Source organism: Protobothrops mucrosquamatus, unplaced genomic scaffold, assembly GCF_001527695.2.
Source record: "Protobothrops mucrosquamatus isolate PMUCROS unplaced genomic scaffold, P.Mucros_1.0 scaffold72, whole genome shotgun sequence".
Taxonomy (NCBI): domain Eukaryota; kingdom Metazoa; phylum Chordata; class Lepidosauria; order Squamata; family Viperidae; genus Protobothrops; species Protobothrops mucrosquamatus.
The window spans coordinates 205,656-229,754 of record NW_015386450.1 but is presented as its reverse complement, the minus strand read 5'-3'; the positions used below and the strand labels follow the sequence as shown (position 1 = coordinate 229,754).

The following is a 24,099-nucleotide window of genomic DNA, read 5'->3' as shown; positions in this document are numbered from 1 at the left end:
TAAGGAAGAAAGCAGATGTTCATCTGTTCTTTTGAACACAATGGTGCAGCCATTTCTTTCTCTCTCTTTTTTCTTTATCCTTTCTTTTCTTTCTACTGTGTGCAACTGAAGGAGAAGTAGGTGCTGCATTCCAGGAATCCAGTTGGCGTGCAAAAACAGAGAGGCAAATATTGAATGTTGAAACTCAGGTAAGAAAATTTAACTCAACTGCAGACTAGAAACAAATTCAAAGCATTTTCTAGAGGGAAAGAGGTTCTTTAGGGAAGAGAAATAGGACAATAACCAGCCCAGTTTGGTTCATGTGTCACCAACAAAACAAACGGATGGTTTTTATGGCAGGGATGGACAAATCTCAGGTGGTCTTTGGGGAGAAAGCAAAGGCTGTGGCTGGTGACATATGAAGCAAAATGGGCAAAGCTTCTTGGTATACTGCAGGACTTGGATTTGGCTAGTCTCAAGAAAAGAAGAAACAGGGGGGACATAATAGCAGTATTCCAGTATTTGAGGGGCTGCCACAAAGAAGAGGGGGTCACGTTATTCTCCAAAGCACCAGAGGGAAGGACGAGGAACAATGGTTGGAAACTGATCAAAGAGAGAAGCAACCTGGAATTAAGGAGAAACTTCCTGACAGTGAGGACAATTATCCAGTGGAACAGCTTGCTTCCAGAAATCGTGGGCGCCCCATCACTGGAGGCAGTGTGGTTTGCACTGATGATGTTACTTGGTTTGGGTAATGAAAGATCTGCAAGAAAACAACCAAGCTCAGAGAGCACCAAGGACCCCACAGACGTTTCATTACCAAACTAGATAACATCATCAGTGCTAGAAGGGAGTGGGGCTTGCACTGATGATGTTACTTGGTTTGGGTAATGAAAGATCTGCAAGAAAACAACCAAGCTCAGAGAGCACCAAGGACTCCACTGACGTTTCATTACCAAACTGGGTAACATCATCAGTGCTCATTGATGACATTACATAGTTTGGTAATGAAATGAAATATCTGCAAGAAATCCACCAAGCTCAGAGAGCACCAAGGACGCAAAGATAACGTATCCTGAAAACTGCCAAAAATGATGATGCCTAACTTGAATTGGTTCAGGAGAGAAAGCTTTAAAAACGCAATTAAAAAAAAAGAACGTGAGATCTAAAAATGATTAGCAATAATTGCTGGAAACAGTTGATCAGAGACAATTCAGCCTTTGATGGAACAGAGGATGATTAATAATCCCAAGGATGAAAAGATGGAGAAAGCACGAGAAAGAAAGTTGAGCGAAGTCATCCACAAGGGATATTCACGAGTATCTGGGCAGCAATAATCTAGTGGCTCAGATTATTGGTGGAGGTTAATCAAATTCAATCATAATTGATGGGCAGGAGCACTTCTAGATTTCAGGAGAATTTCCCAGCCCTATGTAGAAATGATAGTGATTCTTTATGCCATCAACCTTAGCTAGAACTGCATCTTGACTCAGATAACAGTGTAGAAAATATGGCCTATCAGCCATTTATAGCCTGGCAAGACGTTCTCTCTAGTTCAGCTTGGGTGCCTAGACAGTTCTTACTTAAACTTTACAACACCTGACCTTTTCAGTTATGCCTGCCTAGCAGTGAAGAAGTGATGGGGATTTATTGCTGAAGCTCAGGAAATGCAGAACTCTGTGCAATCTGTGTATTTGTTTCATGCCACGGTCCGGGACCAATGAAAGCCCTTTCACTGTTTAGAAGGAGTCCCTCTTGAGTGCCATATTTCACCCTTCTACAAGACAGACATTTGTGATTGGAAGCCCAGGATGCACTAGGTATTTGAAGGCCTTCTTGGTTGTGAAATCAGATTGGTTCCCACCCATTCTGGGAAATTAGTCCTTGCAGAACCGTGGATGTGGGGTGCCTGCATTGCATCCATATAATTTATTTCTAAGGCTGGGGCATGGAAGCAAAACTAGACCATAACTCTCGGTAATCCATTTCTAACTCAACCGCGAAGGGATCGCCTCAACTGCACCTATAGTTTGAAGGACAGCTTAGCAAAGATAGCAGTCCTTACTACAAATAGAGATGGGAAAATCTACTATATCAAGGACTGCAGTGAGTAAGGACCCTGATTAACATCATCTCCAAAGGGCATGGGCTGCCTTTCCTCCAATTTAGGAACAGTTGAAGGTTTGTTTAAAAAAAAAGAAAAAAACCTAAAATACGTTTAATTTCTATTTATTTATTTATTTATTTATTAAATTTATCTGCTGCCCATCTCGCTATCAAGTGAGTCTGGGGCAGCATTAAACATATCAGAAATACAGTTATTTTATCCCAGACCAAGGGATTTGAGTTGGTGCAGCTCGTTATAAAGTATGTGCCCTAATCACTAGATGTGGTACTCAGTCCTGCTATATGTGTAGGCAAGTATCTCTCTGCACACTTTTACTTGGTGGAACTCATTAGCACAAAACCACAGAATGGCCATATTCAATAAAGGGCATGTCAAGATATTAACGACTCCTTGGTCCATCATAGAAGATCATCCCAATTGTACAGTGGTTATTCCTTGCATGTTGTAGGAGATGCCCAGACTGAGCACGAGGGTGGGGTCAAACGCATCATCAGTTTGGAGTTGCAACACCCCTGTAAGAGACATAGGTCCAGCCCCCTTTAAGTCCGTTGACACTTATCTGGCGCCAATGTGTCTTGACTATGAGGAGATCAGATTCTTATGTATGGGTAGCATAGAATAAGATCAGAGTCCTTTTGAACTCCATCCTGGTTTCTTGCCCCTGACACATGCTACATATTAACTACATATTTACTCAATGGAACAACTTCCCAAAAGGTCATAATCTCATATATTTCCTACTCCGGGCTCCGATGCACCATTTCTTCCTCCGAAAGTTATTGAAAAGAAAGGGGAAGAGTAGGCACTCTTCATAATTAACATGCAGCAATGCCTGTCATGCAGGGAGAAAGCATAGTTATAATAACTCAGGAGTCAATAATTCATAAAGCCTAATGCATTATTAATCAATTATCGAGGCCCAAATTACATTTAATGAGATTAAGCTGATTGGAGTGCTAAGCTGTTTGAAACATATTGATTTAATCAATGTGCTTAATTAAACTGTGTACATTTTTTCCACACAATCATTAGTTCACAGCGCCCTGCAAAAACGGCCATTGCTCACTGCTCCACTTTCTCATTTCTCTGCGGGTGCGGTTAATTGGGAAGGGCCCAGCGAAGCAGCATTGACTGAAAAGAACAGGTCCTCCTTCCCCTTCCAAACATGGATCAAGCAACCCAGGCAACCGAAGAAATGGGCTTTGCTGGAAAGCTACCATAGTCTGTGCCAGCACCAAGCTGAGTTTGCCATTTCCATTAATATATCATGACATTTTCTAGGAGGGATATGATTTTCTTCAATTGAGTGGAGGTTAACCATGGACCACGTGTAAAACTGCAAATCCGTCAAGACCGTACTATTCATTTAAGTTAGCACAATTTTCTAACGACGGAGGAGGAGGAGGAGGAGGAGGAGGAATGTTAAGTTCCACCTAGGCTTGATTCACTGTCAGCCCTTTGAGGTACTCCAGTCAAGAAGCACAACAATGGAACACAACTTTAACAGAATCTTGCAAGTTTGAAAGTATTTCTCCCTTCGTTTCCTTTTGCTCTTCAGAAAACTTTGGAACCCCCATCTGAAACATCTCCTATGCCCTCCCTCCTTCTGTGGACTGAGATACCCTTTGCTTGTGATTCTGTAGTCTGTGGTTCTTCCTCCTGTCTCTCAAGGTCATCCCTACATACTATTACATGCACTGATTCTTAACTGAGAGTCTCCCTCGAACATATGAATAACATCCCTGTGGTTATACCCCTTTGGTACCACCAGTAGCGCTTACGAAAAGCAGATGAGTTACCTCACTGTTTTAAACTCAACAGGCTACACAGTAGCCATTCAATATTTTTTTTTTAAACACGATCATTAAGTCTTTGGCTCATAGGCAGTTTAATTTCTCCCATCAGTGCCGTTTCTATAAGATGCAGCCTGAGCACAATGCACAATAAAGCATTGCACTTTTCATAGCAGAATAGTTCCGTTTAGGATCTTTATTTCTGTTTGTAAGCAAAGAGCCCCTCACAGGCATTTGCTTGACTTCCAGGTCCCCAAATAGGTCATTGGGGAGGGAGGCATAAGATAATGGATATGGAGTTGAATGACCCACGTTGACTTTTTGGGGAAGCATCTGAGAGACCAAGCTCCATTAATTCTAAAATGGCTCTTCTTTTTTTCTAGAAACAGAAGGACACTTTAATAAGCAGGCTCAGGTAGCTTGTGAGAATTGATCCATATCTCTAGAATTAGAAAAGGGCTGTGGTACTGGGATGTATAAAATGCACGCCTCTTAATAGGTTTCTGTGTGAGAGTTGAATATTAGAATGGCTTGTTTCTCCTTTTGCCCCTATTCTGTTGGTGACAAGGAATAAGCAATTATTGCAGAAGCTAAGTAGAACAATAGGCAAATTCAAGCAGCTCAGAAATGGCTGCTTTAAGCCACTGGGACATCAATGGCAGGTCCAACCTGAGCCATCTAGCAATAGAGCCCAAGCAGTTTGCTCTGAATACCACTGCAGAAACCCCAGTTGATCTAATTCTTGCTGGACCCAAGGTGCTTTTCCAAAAGGCAACTGGACTTTGTTGTGTTTTTTCCTTGAAAACGTTTCAGTTCTCATCCAAGAAGCGTCCAAGAAGTGAAATGTTTTCAAAGGAACAAAAAAAAACAAAAAACCCGGAAAGTCCAGTTCCCTTTCAGAAAAACAATCATGACCTGCGTGATTGAAAATCTCCATACACACAAGTCTTCCTGAACTGCAATACCAGTTTCACAATGTCTTGAAAATGTACGCAGTATCGGTAAGCTGAAATAGGCAGGACTTCCTTCAACCAGGCACACTTTAGACCAGTGATGGCGAACCTTTTAGAGACCGAGTGCCCAAACTGCAACCCAAAACCTACTTAAGAAAAGTCCACATACAGAGGTAGGCAAGCAAGCAATTTATAAAAGCCGAACAATTAAATTCTTGCCCGACTTGGTTATCTATAAATATTGTGTATCCATGCAAAGAATTCTCTAAGGGAGCAAAATCAGGCTGAGTTCACATATCATGTTAAACCAGGGTGTTCAACGTGATTTACTGAATAAATCTTAATTAGCTAAAGTTGCACAGCACGCCAAAGTATGAATCGGGTTTAGAAGTCAAAATAGCTAAATTCATAGATTATGTGAAATCCAAATCATATTAAGCGCGATGAGTGAAACAAAACTTAACTCTAAAAGAAAATATGAATGGATGTAGTTCCAGAAAAAAAAGAATCACGTCATTCATTAAGAACTGAAAGGATTAAAGATTGTCCAATAATAATAATAATAACAGAATTGCTAGCAGCATCTCTACTTCTCGTTCATGGTCAAATACTATCTGGTGTCCACATGGTCAATTGTCAAGTAGCAAAGGCTAATTTGAAAACATTTCTTCTCCTACTTCTATCAACAAGACCTTTCCACTGTTGCATTTTTGCTAATCTGAGCTGCATTTATCATTTTGAAACATACAAAAGAAACCTTTCATAACAATTTCCTTGTTCTGCAAATTAAAGAACATCTATAAAGTCAAAGGAAATAAATCAAAGGTTCCAAAAGCTGTAATTCTTTGCGTTGCTTCAATGAAACAAAAATGTAGATAATTCTTTCTGAAGCTATTTGACGGTATCTTCTTTTTTTTTTTTAATATTTCATAAAAACCAATATTAAAATGTAGATAATTATTAAGCCTTTCTCCAATGCAAGTCTGAACATGACACGGTCTTTTTGTGCCATATTACCCAATAAAAACAAACAGTCTGCAACAAAACTATGCATACCTTATATTGAATTACATTTAATTAGATAGTAGCAGCTACTGAATGGACATCGTTCCTGAAACAACTGCCCTTCAAGCAGATGTTTCACACCAGGAGATGAACCAATGACTTATTCATAGTTAGTATTTAGCCATCGATGTTTAACTATGGCTGTTGAATAAACAAGTTAAACCATACACCCCAAAAGCTAGGTTCACACAGCATACCGAACAACAATCAATCTAGATAATGCCGGACAAATCTTATTGCATTAACAGAGGGATAGAATCAAGATCACCTGAAGTGTTAATACCACTTTACAAGGCCTTGGTAAGGCCACACTTGGAATACTGCATCCAGTTTTGGTCACCACGATGTAAAAAAGATGTTGATACTCTAGAAAGAGTACAGAGAAGAGCAACAAAGATGATCAGGGGACTGGAGGCTAAAACATACAAGGAACGTTTGCTGGGATTGCGTATGCCTAGTTTAATGAAGAGAAGGACGGGGGGGGGGACATGATAGCAGGGTTCCAGTATCTCAGGGGCTGCCCCAAAGAAGAGGGAGTCAAGCTATTGTCCAAAGTATCCGAAGGTAGGACAAGAAGCAATGGATGGAAACTAATCAAGGAGAGAAGCAACCTAGAACTAAGGAGAAACTTCCTGACAGTTAGAACAATTAACCAGTGGAACAAGCTGCCTCCAGAAGCGGTGAACACTCCAACACTGGGAGTTTTTAAGAAGAGACTGGGCAGCCATTTGTATGAAAGGGTATAGGGTTTCCTGCCTGAGCAGGGGGTTGGACTAGATGACCTCCAAGGTCCCTTCCAACTTTATTATTATTATTATTACTATTACTATTACTATTATTATTATTATTATCATTATCATTATCATTATCATTATCATTATCATTATCATTATCATTATCATTATCATTATCATTATCATTATCATTATCATTATCATTATCATTATTAAGTGTCTTATGGAACATGTGAATCAGATCCACACCTTTCTCTTTCCGCAAGCACAACTTCAGGGAGTCTCTCAAAACTGAGCTTTTCTCAACAGCAATGAAAATGGATGCGCTATGTTCAACCCAGCGCACAGTTTTACTGGATGCAGATATTCAGGTGTATGTTACTCAAGATCTAGAGAGGGTAGGATAAGAACCGAACGAAAGAAATGACTTACGGAACTGCTCCAGGTCCTCCCTGCTTTCCGATTCAGGCATGGCAGTGATGGTAAGCAGAGGGCACGCGTTTCCTGCTAGAGTGTGGCAAAGGGTCTGCCTCCTGAAGAAGACTTTCTTTGTACTCCTGGCTTGCTCCAAGATGTCAAGGTGAGACTGCAAACATGAAAATGTAATAATTTACAAAATGTCCTGTTGGAAGAAACCATCTAGTCCAACACCTTGTAGAATATACATATACAACTGGAAGCCCCACATCCATGGGCACGCTTCTCTCTGAGATCAATGACATAAACTACTGAAGGACAACCCCTCTCTCTCTCTCTAACTAAAAGAATACATTTGTCAATGTTAATGACATAAAAAATAATGGATGCTTTATATATTCTGTGAAGTTCTCTCTCTCTCTCTCTCTCTCTCTCTAACATCGTCAAAGAAATCACGTCTTATTAGCATTGATCATGCCAGCTAGTTTAGGTAAGGAAACATCTGCAAGAAAACAATCAAGCTCAGAGAACACCAAGGACAACAACAACAACAACAACAACAACAATAATAATAATAATAATAATAATAATAATAATAATAATAATGGCAAATTTGTCAATGCCAATGGTGTTCAAGTGGTGCTCCAGTTGTTTTGGGATTGCACCCAAGGCGCCTAATAGTACCAACAGTAATAGGCGCCTTGGGTGCAATCCCAAAACAACTGGAGCACCACTTGAACACCATCGGCATTGACAAATTTGCCACTAGTCAGTTGCAAAAGGCGGCCTTACTAGGAACTGCTTTCATCCTGCGACGATATCTGTAATACCATCAAACATCCACATCTGCTTATCCCAGGTCCTGGGTAAGGACTCGATAGGTAGACAAAAATGCCAAATCCAGTCTGAACATCTGGCTGACTGTGCGATGATCCATAATAATAATAATAATAATAATAAAGTTGGAAGGGACCTTGGAAGTCATCTAGTCCAACTCTCTGCTCAGGCAGGGAACCCTATACCATTTCAGACAAATGGCTGTCCAGTCTCTTCTCATCTCATCCCTAAGCTATAAATATTCTCCTCTTTTTTTTGGTAACATATACTCTCTATCTCTCATCACCCAATCTTCACAGGTTCTTCTGAAAAGAAGCAAAACCAATGACAGATACAATGCACCTTGTATCACGATGTGGGGATTGTAACCGTAGCCCTTTTGCTTACCTCTAGTGTTCTCTCCCTGCCCTAAAACCCAGGCTGAGAATCCCTTAAACTACCTATTCACCCTAGCTGCAGGAATGGAAAGATAAATGATTTTGTTATTAGTTCTGTTCCTTCGGGTCATCTTCTGGTTCTGCTTCTGACTTTCTCTCGGTGCATCTCTTGACCCTGACCAAATTGTGAAGCGGACTGGAGAGGAAATGTTTTTTTTGCATTTAGGAAATCTTTGGTTCAGTCCCTGCCATCTTCAATATGAAAAAAAAAAAACCAGGGAAAAAACGAATCTGCCTGAAACACTTGGTATTACCAGGCATAGTCAAAAATGTTGGATTAGACCAGGGGTAGGCAACCTTGGCTCTTTTATGACTCGTGGACTTCAACTCCCAGAATTCCTGAGCCAGCATGGCTCAGCTTGGAAACCTCTCCCTTTCCCCTCAGCGTGGCTGGCTGAGGAATTCTGGGAGTTGAAGTCCACGAGTCATAAAAGAGCCAAGTTGCCTACCCCTGGATTAAACCAAGCCAAAAGTCTATCTCAATATAAAACAACGTCTTCTGCATTGTTGTGTTTTGAATGAAAAGATGGAGCTTTCGGTCCACTGTTCTTGCACGGGCGAGCATAGAACATATCAGCAGCTAGTTGAAATTATCATCCTGAGGGGAAAAAAAAAACAGTTGGTTCTGACTCAAAGAATTGGTACGATTCAACACCAGTCTTTCATGTGGCTTCTTCTCAGTGTGCTGTAAATATGTCTGCAGTTATTAAATGCATATTAGATTGTGAAGAGTTTCCAAGTCAGTTTCCATATGGAGTTTTATTGCCTTTCCAAATGCCTAGCGCAGGTAATTGAGTTCCCGGGTTGCAAAACCACTTAGAATTCATTGCTGCTCTGAAGACAAAAAGGAGGAGGTGCTCCCATGACACCTATACACACACACACACACACACACACACACATTTTTACAAACAGAGGCTGAAAAAGAAAACCTAATGATGCACATGTGTGAAATTTGTTTTTCCTTTTAGGGTGGGTGGGAATCATGTAGTCTGTATAAATGAAATTGTTTTTTTTACTGGATTTTTTTTTTAAAAAAAACCCTTTGCAGTGGTAATAAAAATCTGTGAGTTATTTAAGTGACCCGGTCAAAGTTATCTCTACAGAGATATCCATTGAAATTATGATTCAGGCGATGTCAGGAAATGAATGTTTCTCTGTATCTCAGCGCAGCCGAAACTGAAACTTGTATTCATTGGAAGCATAATCTAAAATTAAGCTAAAGGTCCTCCTAACTTCAGAAGCATTTCTTTCCTTTTTTTAAAAAAAACAACGTAAAACAAAAACTCCTTTGTTGTTGCTTTTTGAAGCGGTGTTTACACAATAAGGCCCTCCTTACTCTTCTCTTGCTTTTCACTATTTCTCATCCACTGATATGCCCATAGAACCAAACCTTTCCGAATAAAATGGACATCCTCTCGTACACCCACCCTCAACTGACTTAATCTCTCTCTCTTCCCATGACATTATTGGAGTTTTTGTTAGATGGGCACTAATATTATCTGAATTAATGAGCTGTATTTCTCTAGGACTTCAGACTATGGACCACTCAATCCTTTTTGCACATTCTGGGACCCAATTTGCATACTGAATACACTGGTTCCACAGTGACCAACCTCTGCAACTGCCCATCCGGCTGCAAATGCACTCTAAATATGTTATCTGACCCTGGAAACAATCACACATCCCAAAAAGAAGACACCCCCCTCCCCAATTTTGCATGAGCCTCCCAATCTTGCAAGCAGGGATAGAAATATTACAATATTACAATTCAGCTATTTGTCAACAAAAGATGGCAGCACGCAGCTGATCCTGGCTAATCTCAATAAGGCAAGAAAAAGAGTAGCTGACTTTTTATTAAATGGGAGATTGCTAGATAATCTTGCAGGTTAAACTTGGAAAGCAAAAGACAGACGCGGTCTATAGCAAGCCACTTAAACATGGTTGCCCACGAAACTATATAGAAGTACTCGTGAAATTACCAACAATTGAGCTCAGCTTGAGAGAGGCTTAACCTCCCATTGACAGGCTAGTTAGAACCCAGCTACTATGCAGCCCATAGCTAGGTTGGCATGACACATTAAGACAAATAGCCATGTGCTTGTTAACCATCGTTTTTGGCCAACCGTGCATTGAGCCCTTCCCTTCAAACTCTAGAGAAGCAGCCTTACCATCATGGTAGAGTAGGTGTATGGGTAATGGTAGGCCAAGTAGCAAACATCTTCCTGGTGAGGGAAAACAAGGCTGAAGGTGAGAGTATAGCATGACTTCCCAAGAGGACCTCCTGTCACTGCTGGGACACAGTTCCGGTAGTGGTTTCTAAATGGAAAAGAAAGAAAAAACACACTGGCTTTCATGCCTGCCTTCAAAATCAGGAAAGCAAGATTTTTAAAAGAGGGTAGAGTGTACAAGCTTTGGAGGAAAGCATAGGGTAAGTTCTGTGGAGATTCTCAGTCAACCAGATCATGGTTGTCCCAAAAGTGCTTTCCAAAAGGCAACTGGACATTCTTTCTTTCTTTGTTTTTCCTTGAAAGACATTTCACTTCTCATCCAAGAAGCTTCTTCATTCCGAACTGAAGAGGCTTCTTGGATGAGAAGAGAAATGTCTTCAAGGGAAACAAAAAAAAAACCAAGACAAGTCCAGTTGCCTTTTGAAAAGCATTGGGGACATTGGGAAAAAATTGTTCTTGTTATTTTTCCAGTAAGGGGACAAGGTGATAAAATTACTTCTGGAGGTGCAGAAAGGTGAGGATCTCCACATGCTTATCCATTGTAGGCTACATGGTATATAGTGGGATTGGTGAGAAGGGAATTATCCCTCGTGCTCTCTACTCATTGAGTCAAATTCTACCTTCAAGGCTTCCTCATTCTAGATTGCAAGGAGAGAAGCAACCTAGAACTAAGGAGAAACTTCCTGACATTTAGAACAATTAATCTGTGGCACAACCTGCCTCCAGAAGCGGTGAATGCTCCAACACTGGAGGTTTTTAAGAAGAGACTGGACGGCCATTTGTCCGAAATGGTATAGGGTTTCCTGCCTGAGCAGGGGGTTGGACTAGATGACCTCCAAGGTCTCTTCCAACTTTACTATTATTATTATTATTATTATTAGATGGAGGCAGATTTGTGCAAAGAAAAGCCAAGGAGTTTAGCCGCTATTGAGGCCCGTGTCCAAAGCATGCAGAGAAATTCAGCTCATGGGGTCCCTGGAATTTGGTTTCTCTCTTCCACACTGTGTCCCTTAATGTGTTGGGCATATTCTAAGCCACAAATTGGAGGGGTTCTCCTCAGGAAAAAAACTTCAGTGTATCCTTTCCTAAATCCATCCTTTAGATTTGTGCCTTATAGGAGGTCAATAAGGTTGGGGGGTGGTTCTGATCCTTTTTTAAATATTGATATGACATGTGTGGGAACAGTAGCATTCTAGTGGCTACTATTCAGTGTCTCTACAACCGCCCTGGGGCATTCTGTTAGCTATAAATATTCTGGAAAGCCCTACTGACATCAGCCACAACAACAAATTCTTCAGGTCTTTAGGCTGATAAGCCTTTAACATTTGGGTGGGGTTTTTTTTGGTTCTATAACATTCTATAACATTCTGGATGGACTGAATATCTAAAGCAGGGGTAGGCAACCTTGGCTCTTTTATGACTCGTGGACTTCAACTCCCAGAATTCCTCAGCCAGCATGGGGGAACTATGGCCCCTTCATGACTGGTGGACTTCAACTCCCAGAATTCCTCAGCCAGCATGGCTCAGCTTGGAAACCTCTCCCTTTCCCCTCAGCATGGCTGGCTCAGGAATTCTGGGAGTTGAAGTCCACGAGTCATAAAAGAGTCAAGGTTGCCTATCCCTGATCTAGAACAATATGGAGGGGAAAATATGGTGGCTATCATCTTTTCCACAATTTATTTTGGCAAAGCAGCTGGACACCACCTCACTGAGATTTTTTTTCTTCTTCCAGAATGTCTGGTTTTCCTTAGCCATGTATTCTTCAGAGCCACGGAAATTTACCTTGGCAAATAGCACTTCACTCCTTAATCACTGCTATCACTAATAAAGTTTCTGAAGGACAGGGTAGATTCTATAAGGAACTGAAGTTGATGAGCTGGGACACCTGACTCTCCCATCAGACAGAACTGTTTGTGACACAAGTGACAGATGGTCAAGAGTTTCAAGGCCAAGAAAAGAGTAGCTCAAGCAAAGGGTCTTGAAAAAGTGGCAGGTCCAGATTTGAAACAAGCAAAGGTATACGATAGGTTTCTTGTGAGCTGTTATACCCAGAACTCATTCATATGTAGGGCTTCCTAATTCTACGCAATAAAATTACTCATTACATTTCCTAATAAAGATTTGATTTGATAATTAACTTTGTGATAACTTTTTGAGACAGAAAGAGTTGGAAGAGATGGATTTTTTATCCCCGAGCCTGGTGGTAAATGACAGTTTCCTCCTGCAGTCAGAGTTGAAAAGAGCGATTAAAACATGTCAAATGTTTCAGTGAACAGAATACTGTAAATCAGAACACAAATTATCCCTGAGTATCTGGGCCTCTCTCACATTTCCTTTCTCAGTTGTGTTCTTTGCCCATTTTTCCACAGACAGAAAAGATAAAATGCACACCAGAATTCTCTTTCTACAACCAACTTTTTCTTTCCTCCTTTATTGGCACTTTTTTTTTAACAGACACAAATTTCAAGGCTGATGGTGAAAGATTTCCCATTAGGTGTGATGAAGAGCTAATTCACGCATTTCAAAGAGAGGATATCATAGCAAATTGCATTCCTGAGGACATTCTAGACAATAATTTCCCCCGCCTAGCACCAATTATCCCACTGCTGACATGTCCTGCTCCGAAGTGCCCTGTGGATTTTCTCCCTTCCATTTTTTGATTGATGCTATTCTCGTTGCTACATCAAAATGCCCCCCCCCAAAAAAATTAAATCAAATAATAATAATGCAAGAGATCCTGTTTGAATTGCCAAAATATACACATCATTGATTTTTAAGGTGGACGGTCTAGTTAGATTTTATTCAAGAAGTGGCAGTAAATTTCTAAATTATGTGGATGCATGGGAGCACATGCACACAAACACACACACACACTTCTATATACATATTGGTATGATCGATAGTCCTAGAGAAATGAAGGATTAGGGGGTGACATAAAAGCAGTGTTCCAATATTTGAGGATCTGTGACAAAGAAGAGGGAGTCAAGCTGTTCTCCAAAGCGCCTGAAGGTAGGACAAGAAGCAATGGATGGAAAGTAATCAAGGAGAGAAGCAACCTGTAACTAAGGAGAAATTTCAGTAAGTGAGAACAATTAACTAGTGGAACAACTTGCCTTAAGAAGTTGTGGTTGCTCCATCACTGGAGGCTTTTAAGAAAAGACTGGACAGTCACTTGAATGAAATGGTATAGGGTCTCCTGCTTGAGCAGGGGGTTGGGATAGAAGACCTCCAAGGTCCCTTCCAAGTCTATTATTCTATATTCACACTGTACTTCTTAAAGCTAGTCTCAAAATCAAAATGCAGAGGATGCCGATCACATTGATAAAATAATCCCCATATGGACAAAAGCCTCCTCCGTTGTCTAATACAGGTAGCAAGAAAGAAACAAGACACGTCTGAGAATAAACATATCAAGCAGATCTCTCTCTGTCTGCGTGTGCCTTCAGGTCAGACTACCTGGTGACTACCTGGACAAGTCCCTGCAGTTTTCTTGGTAAGGTTTTTAGAAGTGGCTTGCCATTGCCTCTTTCCTAGGGCTGAGAGAGAGTGACTGGCCCAAGGTCACCCAGCAGGCTTGGTGCCTAAAGCAGGAGTATAACTCACAGTCTTCTTTAATCACTATGCCAAACTCCAAACCAGTCTAGCAAATGTTGAAGAATTTCAATGCAGTGCTGCGCATTGGGCATATTTGAGGTTTTATACCTGTAAGTCGTCAGGAGTGAGTTGGGTGGCCCTATATATTTTTTAAATAAATCATACACAAACACATACACACCACCAGCCTGATTCAATGGTCATAAATTTCTGACCTCCGTTGAATTTACTTCTATTCTTGGCAACAAGTCAAGAATCTGAGAGCACTTTTGTTGACCAACAAATGTTATTATAAGGCATAAGCTTTCCTGAGCTGTCAATAACATTTGTTGTTGGAAAAGGTCTACCAAATTCTTGGTATTTTTCTTTCTCACAAACTGAGATGGCTCTTGTCCTGAAATGTCTTTCAAAACTTGGGAAACCTTTCCCTCTGAGGAAAATAAAAAATAAAAAGAAGATAAGCATGCAAAAAAACCGTGCAATTAACATGCAGATGCAGTACAGTGCCCAGGGCTACAGAGTCACTTTATAATTGTCAAATCCCAAAGTTAGATCTTTCTTCTTCAAGCCTTCCATCCTCCTCCCATCCCATCTGGCATTATCCTGTAATTAATAATCAACCTAATTATTATTGTTGCTATTATCATCACTTACTGTGGCAGAATGTTTTTTCATGTTCAAACTGCTTTACAGACATTATCCAGTGACTCCTCCCATCTCCCTTCCTTGGCTAAATTAGACAAACCAGAAGCACAGAGGCTGTGACTCTTTCAAGCAAGAACTCAGTTTAAAACAAGCCAGCACAACTCCTAGCTAGTCTTGGCTGATCTGGAAGAAGCTAAACCAATTTGATGGCTCAGCAGTTACAGATGCTGAGCTTGTCAGCTGCAAAGCTGACAGCCAGGTTCAAGATTCAAGCACCGCATGAACAGGTAAGCTCCTGTTACTCGTCCCAGCTCTTGACACCTAGTAGTTCAAAAGCATGCAAACGAGAGTAGATAAACAGGTACCACTTCGGTGGGAAGGTAAGAGCATTCCCTGGCCTTGGCATATAATCATGCTGGCCACATGACAACGAAAATGTCTTCAGACAAATGATCTAAATATTGTAATATTGCCCTTAGAATCTGTGTTGAGATCGCTGCATAATATTAATATTTTTACTGTGGGTCATAGTTTTTAGCGATTACAGTATGCCATTTTTTTTCTAAGTTTTGATCTTAGATGGCAATAATAAAGAAAAGTGAATTTAGACTGAGGATTAGGTTGATTTTTTTTAAAAAGAAATTGGAACAAGGCAAAGGCAATCCTAATTTTGCAATGTGGTCAGGTCAATTTGAGAAAAAAAAAACTTTGCTTTGAACTGGAATCAATGGCAGAGGTCAACTTTTCAGATGCCCACCTCCCTTTCCCCCCCCAAAAAAAAATTCACCATCCCTTTAGCCAAACCTCAAACCATCCATTTTCCCTCTACTCAAATGAAGTCACACCAGAGACTGGCAAAGACTGATGGGATTCTGTATTCGGATATTGCCGCACATCTTCAGTGCTGATCTTGGTGTAATCAATGCAAACAGTTACCAGGAGAACAAACTGCAAATCAGATCATTTTATAAAGGCTACCGTGATCGTTTTTCTGGCGGTGAAATTCTTTCCTGCAAGCATCTGTCACTCGGAGAAAAACTGAATGGTGCTGTAACCAAGACCCTTTTGACAGAAACGTTTCTAATAATCTCAGTAACATAAAAACATCGTTCTGGAGAGGAGAAAGGGAGATGGCACATGACCAGGGCTGTGACTGTCACATCTGTCTTTGTGAGTGAACTGTCCCTGCTTCTCCATGCAGAGCAAAATGGATATGAGTGACTATTAGACTGCATGCACTACACAGACTAATACAGAAGACAAACACTGGTGTATTTTAAAGCTTTTCCCATCATAAACAAAGCCACCACCAATCGCAGAATCTGCCTCTGTTGACCATCTGCCTTGAATCTCTGCACTAGACCCAATCTTTGTCTGAGCGTGATGGGCTCACTCCAAATTCAAGGATGCAACAGGAATAACCTTCTTTAAAACTGGTTGCTGTTCAGCATACGTTTCAGCTTTACGCTGACTTATTTTTTGAACCCAAATTTCTGCATTATGTGGGATCAGATCACGCAATCTCTTGAATTGCAAAGGGCTAACAGAGTTAGTTTATGCTAAAATCAATCGCCACCCAAAATCATGAGGAATGCTTCTACCAGGAAATTGTCCATCTAGATCCCTAGGGTCTATATTGATTGATTGATAATAACTGTCGACAGTTTCAACAGGAGTCTGTCACAGCTGGACCCCATACCTAGAACCCCTAGCATGCAAAGTACATGTCCCCCAATGCTAGGAAGTATATGTTCTCCCAGGCCTCCTTACAGTCCAAAGCACACTTGATTCAAAACTATACAGCAGTGCCAAAGAAAGAATACCCTGAACACAATGAATTGTTTTTATTTTTGTACGCTTCAAGAGAAATTTTTGCTTATGGCAAGCTAGCTTTCTTATTTGCTTACTTACGGGGCCTCACTTGAAAATGTTTTACATAGTTGACTGCAGGAATAACAAATTATGCAACCAACACTCCAGCTAGAGGACCCACATATTATGCAACATATGCGAGCATTCCTTTAGAATACATACAGTAACTGTATAAACTGTCTGGACTGATAACGCGTTGTGTGATTATGCTTCAGGTTATGACATTAGACATTCACTTCTGATTGGATATGTCTCAAGCTATTGCTGCAAGTTAAAGGTGGTTAATCAGCTAAAAGGTCATGATTTTAAAAGAAAGAATATGAGAAAAGTGTAGGATATTATTTGTCCCCATCAGGTGTGGGGGAGGAAGTCACAGATGCTTCTTCTAATCTGAATTGAATTCTTTTATTAAGCTCCCCAATGAGATCATTGTTATTTTTGTCCTCCAATCCCAGGGCTACTTTTCTATTATTCTGTTCTATTATTCTATTTCTGTATGGTACTCCATGCCAAGCTTCTGGTTTCCATGTTTATAGTTCTCTGCCAATCTGATGTACTGATCTACTTAGTGGGGCAGGAATACCATCAATCAAGGTATTGAGCGGTGATTGTACAAAATAAAGATTTCTTTGAGTTGAAATCAAGTGATAAGGACTTCATCAATCTTTTCTTGTAGTTGTGTTGTGGCAACAGAGAAATGGTTTGTCCTTAATTCTTTTTTTGAATTTTTACTGTAGCCTACAGCTTTGACATCCCCTGGAAGTTTCCCATCCAAATTCTAACCAATAACTCCAATTTACTTATCCAAAATCAACCAAGGTTGGACAGATTTTGCCATTTGAACTATGGTAAATGAACAATTATTTATTCATCTACATCAGAGGTCCCCAACCTTTTGGGCACCAGGGACCGTTTCCATGGAGAGAGGTTTTTCCGCGGACCGGAGGGTGCGTGGTTTTGTGTGCTGCCTGCATCTCCCAGATGGGGCTTTGCTTGTTTATGTGGACCAGTTGCTGGCATGCCATGGCCCAGTACGGGTCCACGGACCGGGGGTTGGGGACCCCTGATCTACATCATATTTAGAAACTGCCCATTTCCATCATAGAGTGACTCTGGGCAGCGCCCAAGGATTAGAGGGAGCATTATGAAATCACAACCATTTGACAACTTTGTATCGGTGTTAAGTTCGAAGGCCACTCATCTCATTCCAAGATGGAAGACCTTTACTATATAAATCCTTCCTTTCCTCTCCTTAGGATTTCTCCCGAAATAACAACATTTAATTGAATTATAATTCAGATTATAATGACCCTGTTCCAGGAGCCCAGTAACGTTCTGTTTGTAGTAATGTTTTGCAAAAAGTGCCACCTGCACAGATTTCAGATACCATCTTCAACTTCAGCTGTGCATCGTAAAGTATTCTAATTATGTGTTACACCAAGCTGTTCGAAGTGTTTTACATTACCTCAGCAATCTTCATAGAAAAGTGTATTATGATTAGATCGGAATTAATACCTGCATGTTACAACAGGAGAAAGGGAGGTATGATGGAGAGGTATCAACTGGGTTCAGACATAATATTAATAGCATCTCTTTCTCATTTTCTCTTTCTGACATTGTTCTTCTCTCCCTCTCCATTTACCAACTATTGCAGATTGTTCCTAGCAGGAGACCTGCAGTGAGATTCTGATATCAGGTCAATATCTGCATAAAATGAGATCAAAGGTCATGGATCCCAAGGCTGAAAGTTGTCCTCTCCCGACCTACATCCATTTTTTTCTAATTAGTATCCAGAAGCCTCTTCAGGAATAAAAGTTGGAACTTATTTTCCTTCAATATTCACCTACTCTACAGGGATTTATCGTGTAAACCTGAAGAAGAGCAGGGAGGGAGATAAAATGATTACACAGCCTAGGGGAAGCAAAATGCCTAGGAATGAGTTTCAGAACATGAGGACTGAATCCCGTTGTTCTCAGAAAGAGGGTAGTGAATATTTTGGATAGGCTTTCAAGATTCTGCAATTAGACTCTGCAAATAAGAGACTCCGTGGTGGCTGTTTCTCAACATTTGCCAGGGGAAGGAGATTTTGAGTTAAGTCTTGACCCATGGCAACTGACTGGACAAGTCCTCCAATTTTCTTAGCAAGGTTTCAAAAGAGATTTTTGTTGCCTTCTTCCTAGGGCTGAAAGAGAAGGACTGGCCCAAGGACATCCAGCTGACGTTGTGACTAAGGCGGAACTAGAATTCACAGTCTCCTGGTTTGTAGCCCACAGCAAATGACTGGCCTACCTACCAAATAGCTGACGCCATCTCCTTTCTTTGACGTAGGATGCAAAAAAATCAACTCTTAGCATGGACTAGAAGGCATGCTTCCCCTCAAAAAAAACTTCAACAACTGGGGATGTCTGAAATGTTAAGATAGTGAAGCAACCTCACTTAAAATGGTGGATTTAAGAATTAACTGGAGAATGCACACTTATTATTGTTAAGGCTTCTCCCCACATTTCTCCCTCCCACCAAGAATTTCATGGACGTAAAGTGAGAGATTTTGCAAATGTTCAGCAAATCTGGTTTGTTGTTGTTGTTGTTTTGGACGGGGGAGGAGTATAGGTGGCAACATTTGGGCCCTATAATACTTGCTATAACCTTCAGAATACAAGAAATTCAGAATTCAAGAAATATTATGGTATAAGAAGAGCAATAGATTTGAGGTGCCCGGTAGATTTTGGAACAATTAAAATTCAGGAACATAAATTCAATGACAGATTTGTAACTGTTCAGAGCACTATGGAATTAAATTCACTCTATTTCCCATCCAGGGAAAATGAAATGGGGAGAACCCCATTCCATCATCTGCAACCAGGTTACAATTAAGAATTTAATTGTACTTCCATAATTTAATTGCACCAGTCAGCGGTGATTTAACCACGGCATAGTAACAGCCTTCTTAATGTTATTATGCCAGTAATCAAACTCTATGTGCTTGCATCTGTTTACAGACCTGCTATGGTAGAAACAGCTCTATTCATGCTAAGAGAAACTGGAAGTAAAAGAATCACGGATTCCTTGAAGGACCACATTATTTGAAGGATTGTCTTTTCCCAGTTACATCTACCTGACTACTAGAGAGGGAAGGCAGAACAGGTTATGGATCCTTTCTCTTAAAGAAGTCTATCTCGTTGGACCAAGAAGAAGGGTCTTCTCCATGGTGATTCCCTCTCAATGGAACACCATCCCCATGGAGCTAAGAATGGCCCACACCTTGATACACTTTGGAAAGGCCCTGAAGACATGGTTTTGCCTGGGAATCTGGGGACGTCAAGGTGATACAGTGTCCATCAAGTAGATGGTTTGATTGTTGCTGACAGGGAGGTGAGAGTTTATTGGGTTTTATACTTAGGGGTTTTACTTCTTTAAGCAGTTCAGAATCATTGTGAGTTGGGCCGCCACATAAATGATCATGACAAGGTTAAAGAGGGCAGGGGGTTGAACTAGAAGACCTCCAAGGGTATCCTCCAGCCCTGCTATTCTATGTTCTATGTATCTCAGATCATTACCCTATTTCGCCAAATACTTTCATTCAATGAATTTTAGTTTTAATCTCTAGAAAGCTGAAGTGGAAGAAATGTCTCTTATCCATTCAAAGGCTGAAAAAAAACAAGAATGAGCTCACTCTTCAGAGGAGTTTGCTCCTTGTTCCTCTGCATGAGTCACAGTTTGGTGGCTCTGGAAAGATCTGGGCTTATGGAGAGATGCTTAGAAAGTCTTCATTGAAGTGGGGTGACCTTACAAAATTTTGAAATTGGATCTGTGGTAGAAATATTCACCCCAGTAAAGACTGGAAACAATCAATGAGAAAATTTCCCATTGTTTTAAACACCTTCTGTATCCGTGAAGGACGAGAGGGGACATGATAGCAGTATTCCAATATCTCAGGGGCTGCCCCAAAGAAGAGGGAGTCAAGCTATTTTCCAAGGCGCCTGAAGGCAGGACAAGAAGCAACGGATGGAAACTAACCAAGGAGAGAAGCAACTAAGAAGAAACTTCCTGACAGTTAGAACAATTAACCAGTGGAACAACCTGCCTCCAGAAATGGTGAATGCTTCAACACTGGAAGTTTTTAAGAAGAGACTGGACGGCCATTTGTCTGAAATGGTATAGGGTTTCCTGCCTGAGCAGGGGGTTGGACCAGATGACCTCCAAGGTCCCTTCCAACTTTATTATTATTATTATTATTATTATTATTATTATTATTATTATTATTATTATTATTATTATTATTATTATTATTATTACTATTATTACTATTACTATTACTACTACTACTACTACTACTACTACTACTACTACTACTACTATTATTATTATTATTATTATTATTATTATTATTATTATTATTAGAAGTGTAAGACGTGTGAAGAGAAGAGAAAACCCACTGGAGAGTAAGGATTGCCAAGCAGGAAAAGAATGCGTAGAATATTACGAGGAAAATCCTTTCCTATTGTTAGTATGCATTGCAGGCATGAGCTATGTGCACTCCCGTTCTTCAATCCTTCAGCACTCACACAAACACACCAATCCTACAATCTCTCTATGGAGAAATTCAGTCATCCAGGTCATGATTGTCCCAAAGGTGCTTTCTCAATAGGCAACTGGACTTCCTTTGTTTTTCTTTGAAGACGTTTCACTGTCTCATCCAAGCAGCTTCTTCAGTTCTTGAAGAAGTTTCTTGGGGGAAAAAAACACCTTTGAGACAATCCTACAATCCTTTGTTGCGTGTTTGCAAAGTACGTTTGGGGAATTTTAGTTTGGGGAAGTGCTAGGAAATTGCAACACTACTTTCCTGAACCTGAGGTCCTTCAAACGTTTGGGGACTAGAACTTCCAGAGTGACTATGCTAGCTGAGAAGGTTGAGTTGTTAGTCTCAACACATCCGCTATTATTTTTGGAAAGCCCTAAAAGATGTATGCACACAATGAAGTAAGTAGCATTAATAGACAGAAGTACGTGGAAGAAATATAATTAGCAGGAAGCTCAAATGTCACATAAAAGAATAGTAGAGACTTACTTGTAATAACTGATATCATAGCCCACCCGAATCCAGTGAGGTCTGCCCAGCAGAGCCTCCTTCACTGAATACATGACTGGTTGCATACCTACACACACAAAAAGAGTTTGGGAGGGGAGGGAGAGAGATACGATATGATTTCCACTGCAGTGGAATGGGAATAGCTGTTTTACTTATGGCATGTTTAGGGGTGAAGACAGAAATAATATTTTTATGCAACAAGGACTATCTGATGCACCTCCACTGTTGACAATCTGAAGTGTTCTGCAATTTCAAAGCAAACCCTTTTTGTGCCAATCCTAGAATGTATGACCTCGGTTGACCTGACCTCCTCTCATGTCATCAAGAACGTTTCCAGATGCCTCCAAATGGTTTGACCATTTGGAGGAAATGAAAAACAAACAAACAAACAGTTGTGTAATACATTTTGATGGCTTTTCCGATAATTTGATTAGTTCTGTGCATCAGTTGTTCAACCTGCACAGCTGGAATTGCCCCAGTGTTATATATGAGACGACAAGCTCTCCTTTCATTTTATTTCTGTTTTCAACTTTTCTTGAACTCAAGCCACTACCATTTCTCTGCTTGATATACATCGAATGATGCATTATTGGAGTCTGTGCCCCAGCCCCAAATTGCTTTGATTTTATAAAACTGCCATTCCCAGTTCTGACCTGCTTCTGTTCAGCAGGAAAGCCTCATGAGAGGATAAGTGCCTTGCACAAGACTTCCAATCATACAGAAGGACATTTGGCTGAGCAAAAACCTCAAATGCTTTTCAGATTTCAGAAGTCAGGTGTCCCCAGAGCACGCACATCTGCAACTGTACCTCTCCCATCTTTCCAAAAATTTTGTAATTTTGGACATGGAGCTTCTTTCCTTCAGGATCTGGTGGCAGAAAGGGCAATAATAATTCTCACAGAGAATTTTCACTGCTCTACCCAAATTACAAGATCCAGGAACCCATAATGAAAATTGGATAGGTTTGAAAAGAGGCTCCGGTTGTCATTTATGCAGATTATATTATTAAAGTGAGTATTAAGAATTCTGTTGGAATAAAACTGGTATTATGTGATTTCAGAGTTCCGCTGCAATTGAGGGCATTGTCTTTCAGGAGCTTCATTCCTAGCAGTTAAAACCAAGTTTCCACATGACAAAACCCTCAACTTCCCTTTCTATGCCTCCCCTGTTGCCAATATTTGAGACATGTGAGGATTTGAGTCTTCTGACTTCTTTTGCCTTCAAGTCATAGTTAACATCTATTATATCCATGGTCATGTCCCTCAAGTTTTCTTGGCAATATTTTCAGAAATATTTTGCCCTTGCCTTCTTCTTCTTTCTAGGGCTGAGAGTGAGTGATTGGCCCAAGATCACTCAGCTGGCTTCATGCCCAAGGCAGAACTAGAACTCACAGTCTCCCAATTTCTAGTCTGAGGCCTTTAACCACTACACCAAACTGATTCCCCTTTGCTTCTCTTACGTTACATATTTTGGATGACAGCGTGCAATTAGAAGTAATAAAGTCCTTCTAAACCACCCATTGGTGTCTTCCATCCTTATTCACAAATACCAATTTACTCCAACTTCACAAACATTCTCACCACTTTGGCTAACTTCCATTTTCTCTCCCTGTCCTCATTTGTCTTATGCCCAGAGAAAGAAAACAGATAGTTTTCAATTTATTCTACCAAAGAATGAGGTTTCGTTGCTTTTTTAATTTATCAGATGTCAAAGTTATCTGCACAAGAAGGGGAAGGCTTGGAATTCCATGCACCAGTATGAAAACTATTTCAGTACCCAGTAAAAAAAGGTGAAATACAAGAGCCCTTGAGAATCCATGTTTTAAGGGCTCATTCACCTGACTTTCCCAGAAACAGCTTAACCATGGACAGTGGGCCAACCCCTCCCTCAATATGACAACTCTTACCATAATTAAACTGGCTGTTTGGCTTGTCACAGTTGATAACATTGAAGCAGTATGGAATGGCAGACTTCATGGCACTGACCTCAAAGTAGAACCACTGATTATATTGGGAGTTGTTGATGTCAGGGTTGAGGATCAAATCATATTCATACCTGGATCACAAAGCACAACAACAGAGTCTGAAACATCCACGAGCTACAAAACAGGTTTGTTTGAGAGCAGAATCCATTGGCAGAATCCATGGAATATTAACCCACATATTAGAGTCATGATACATAGCTACCCAAGGAGAATAGAATAGAATAGAATAGAATAGAATAGAATAGAATAGAATAGAATAGAATAGAATAGAATAGAAGCTGGAAGGGACCTTGGAGGTCTTCTAGTCCAGCCCCCTGCTCAAGCACTACAGAGAACAGTAG

General features: G+C 40.5%; 1 protein-coding gene across 1 annotated transcript in view; it reads right to left on the bottom strand.

Annotated features, from left to right (window-relative positions):
• Positions 1-24,099, bottom strand: part of AGBL1 (ATP/GTP binding protein like 1) — a 134,995-nt gene that overhangs the window by 52,303 nt on the left and 58,593 nt on the right. Inside the window, exons 14-17 of the mRNA XM_015812163.1 lie at positions 23,681-23,829; positions 21,754-21,841; positions 10,515-10,662; positions 7,085-7,238 (exon numbers count right to left, since the gene is read on the bottom strand). Coding sequence (XP_015667649.1) covers positions 7,085-7,238; positions 10,515-10,662; positions 21,754-21,841; positions 23,681-23,829 — 539 coding nt within the window. The remainder of the gene's footprint in view (positions 1-7,084; positions 7,239-10,514; positions 10,663-21,753; positions 21,842-23,680; positions 23,830-24,099) is intronic.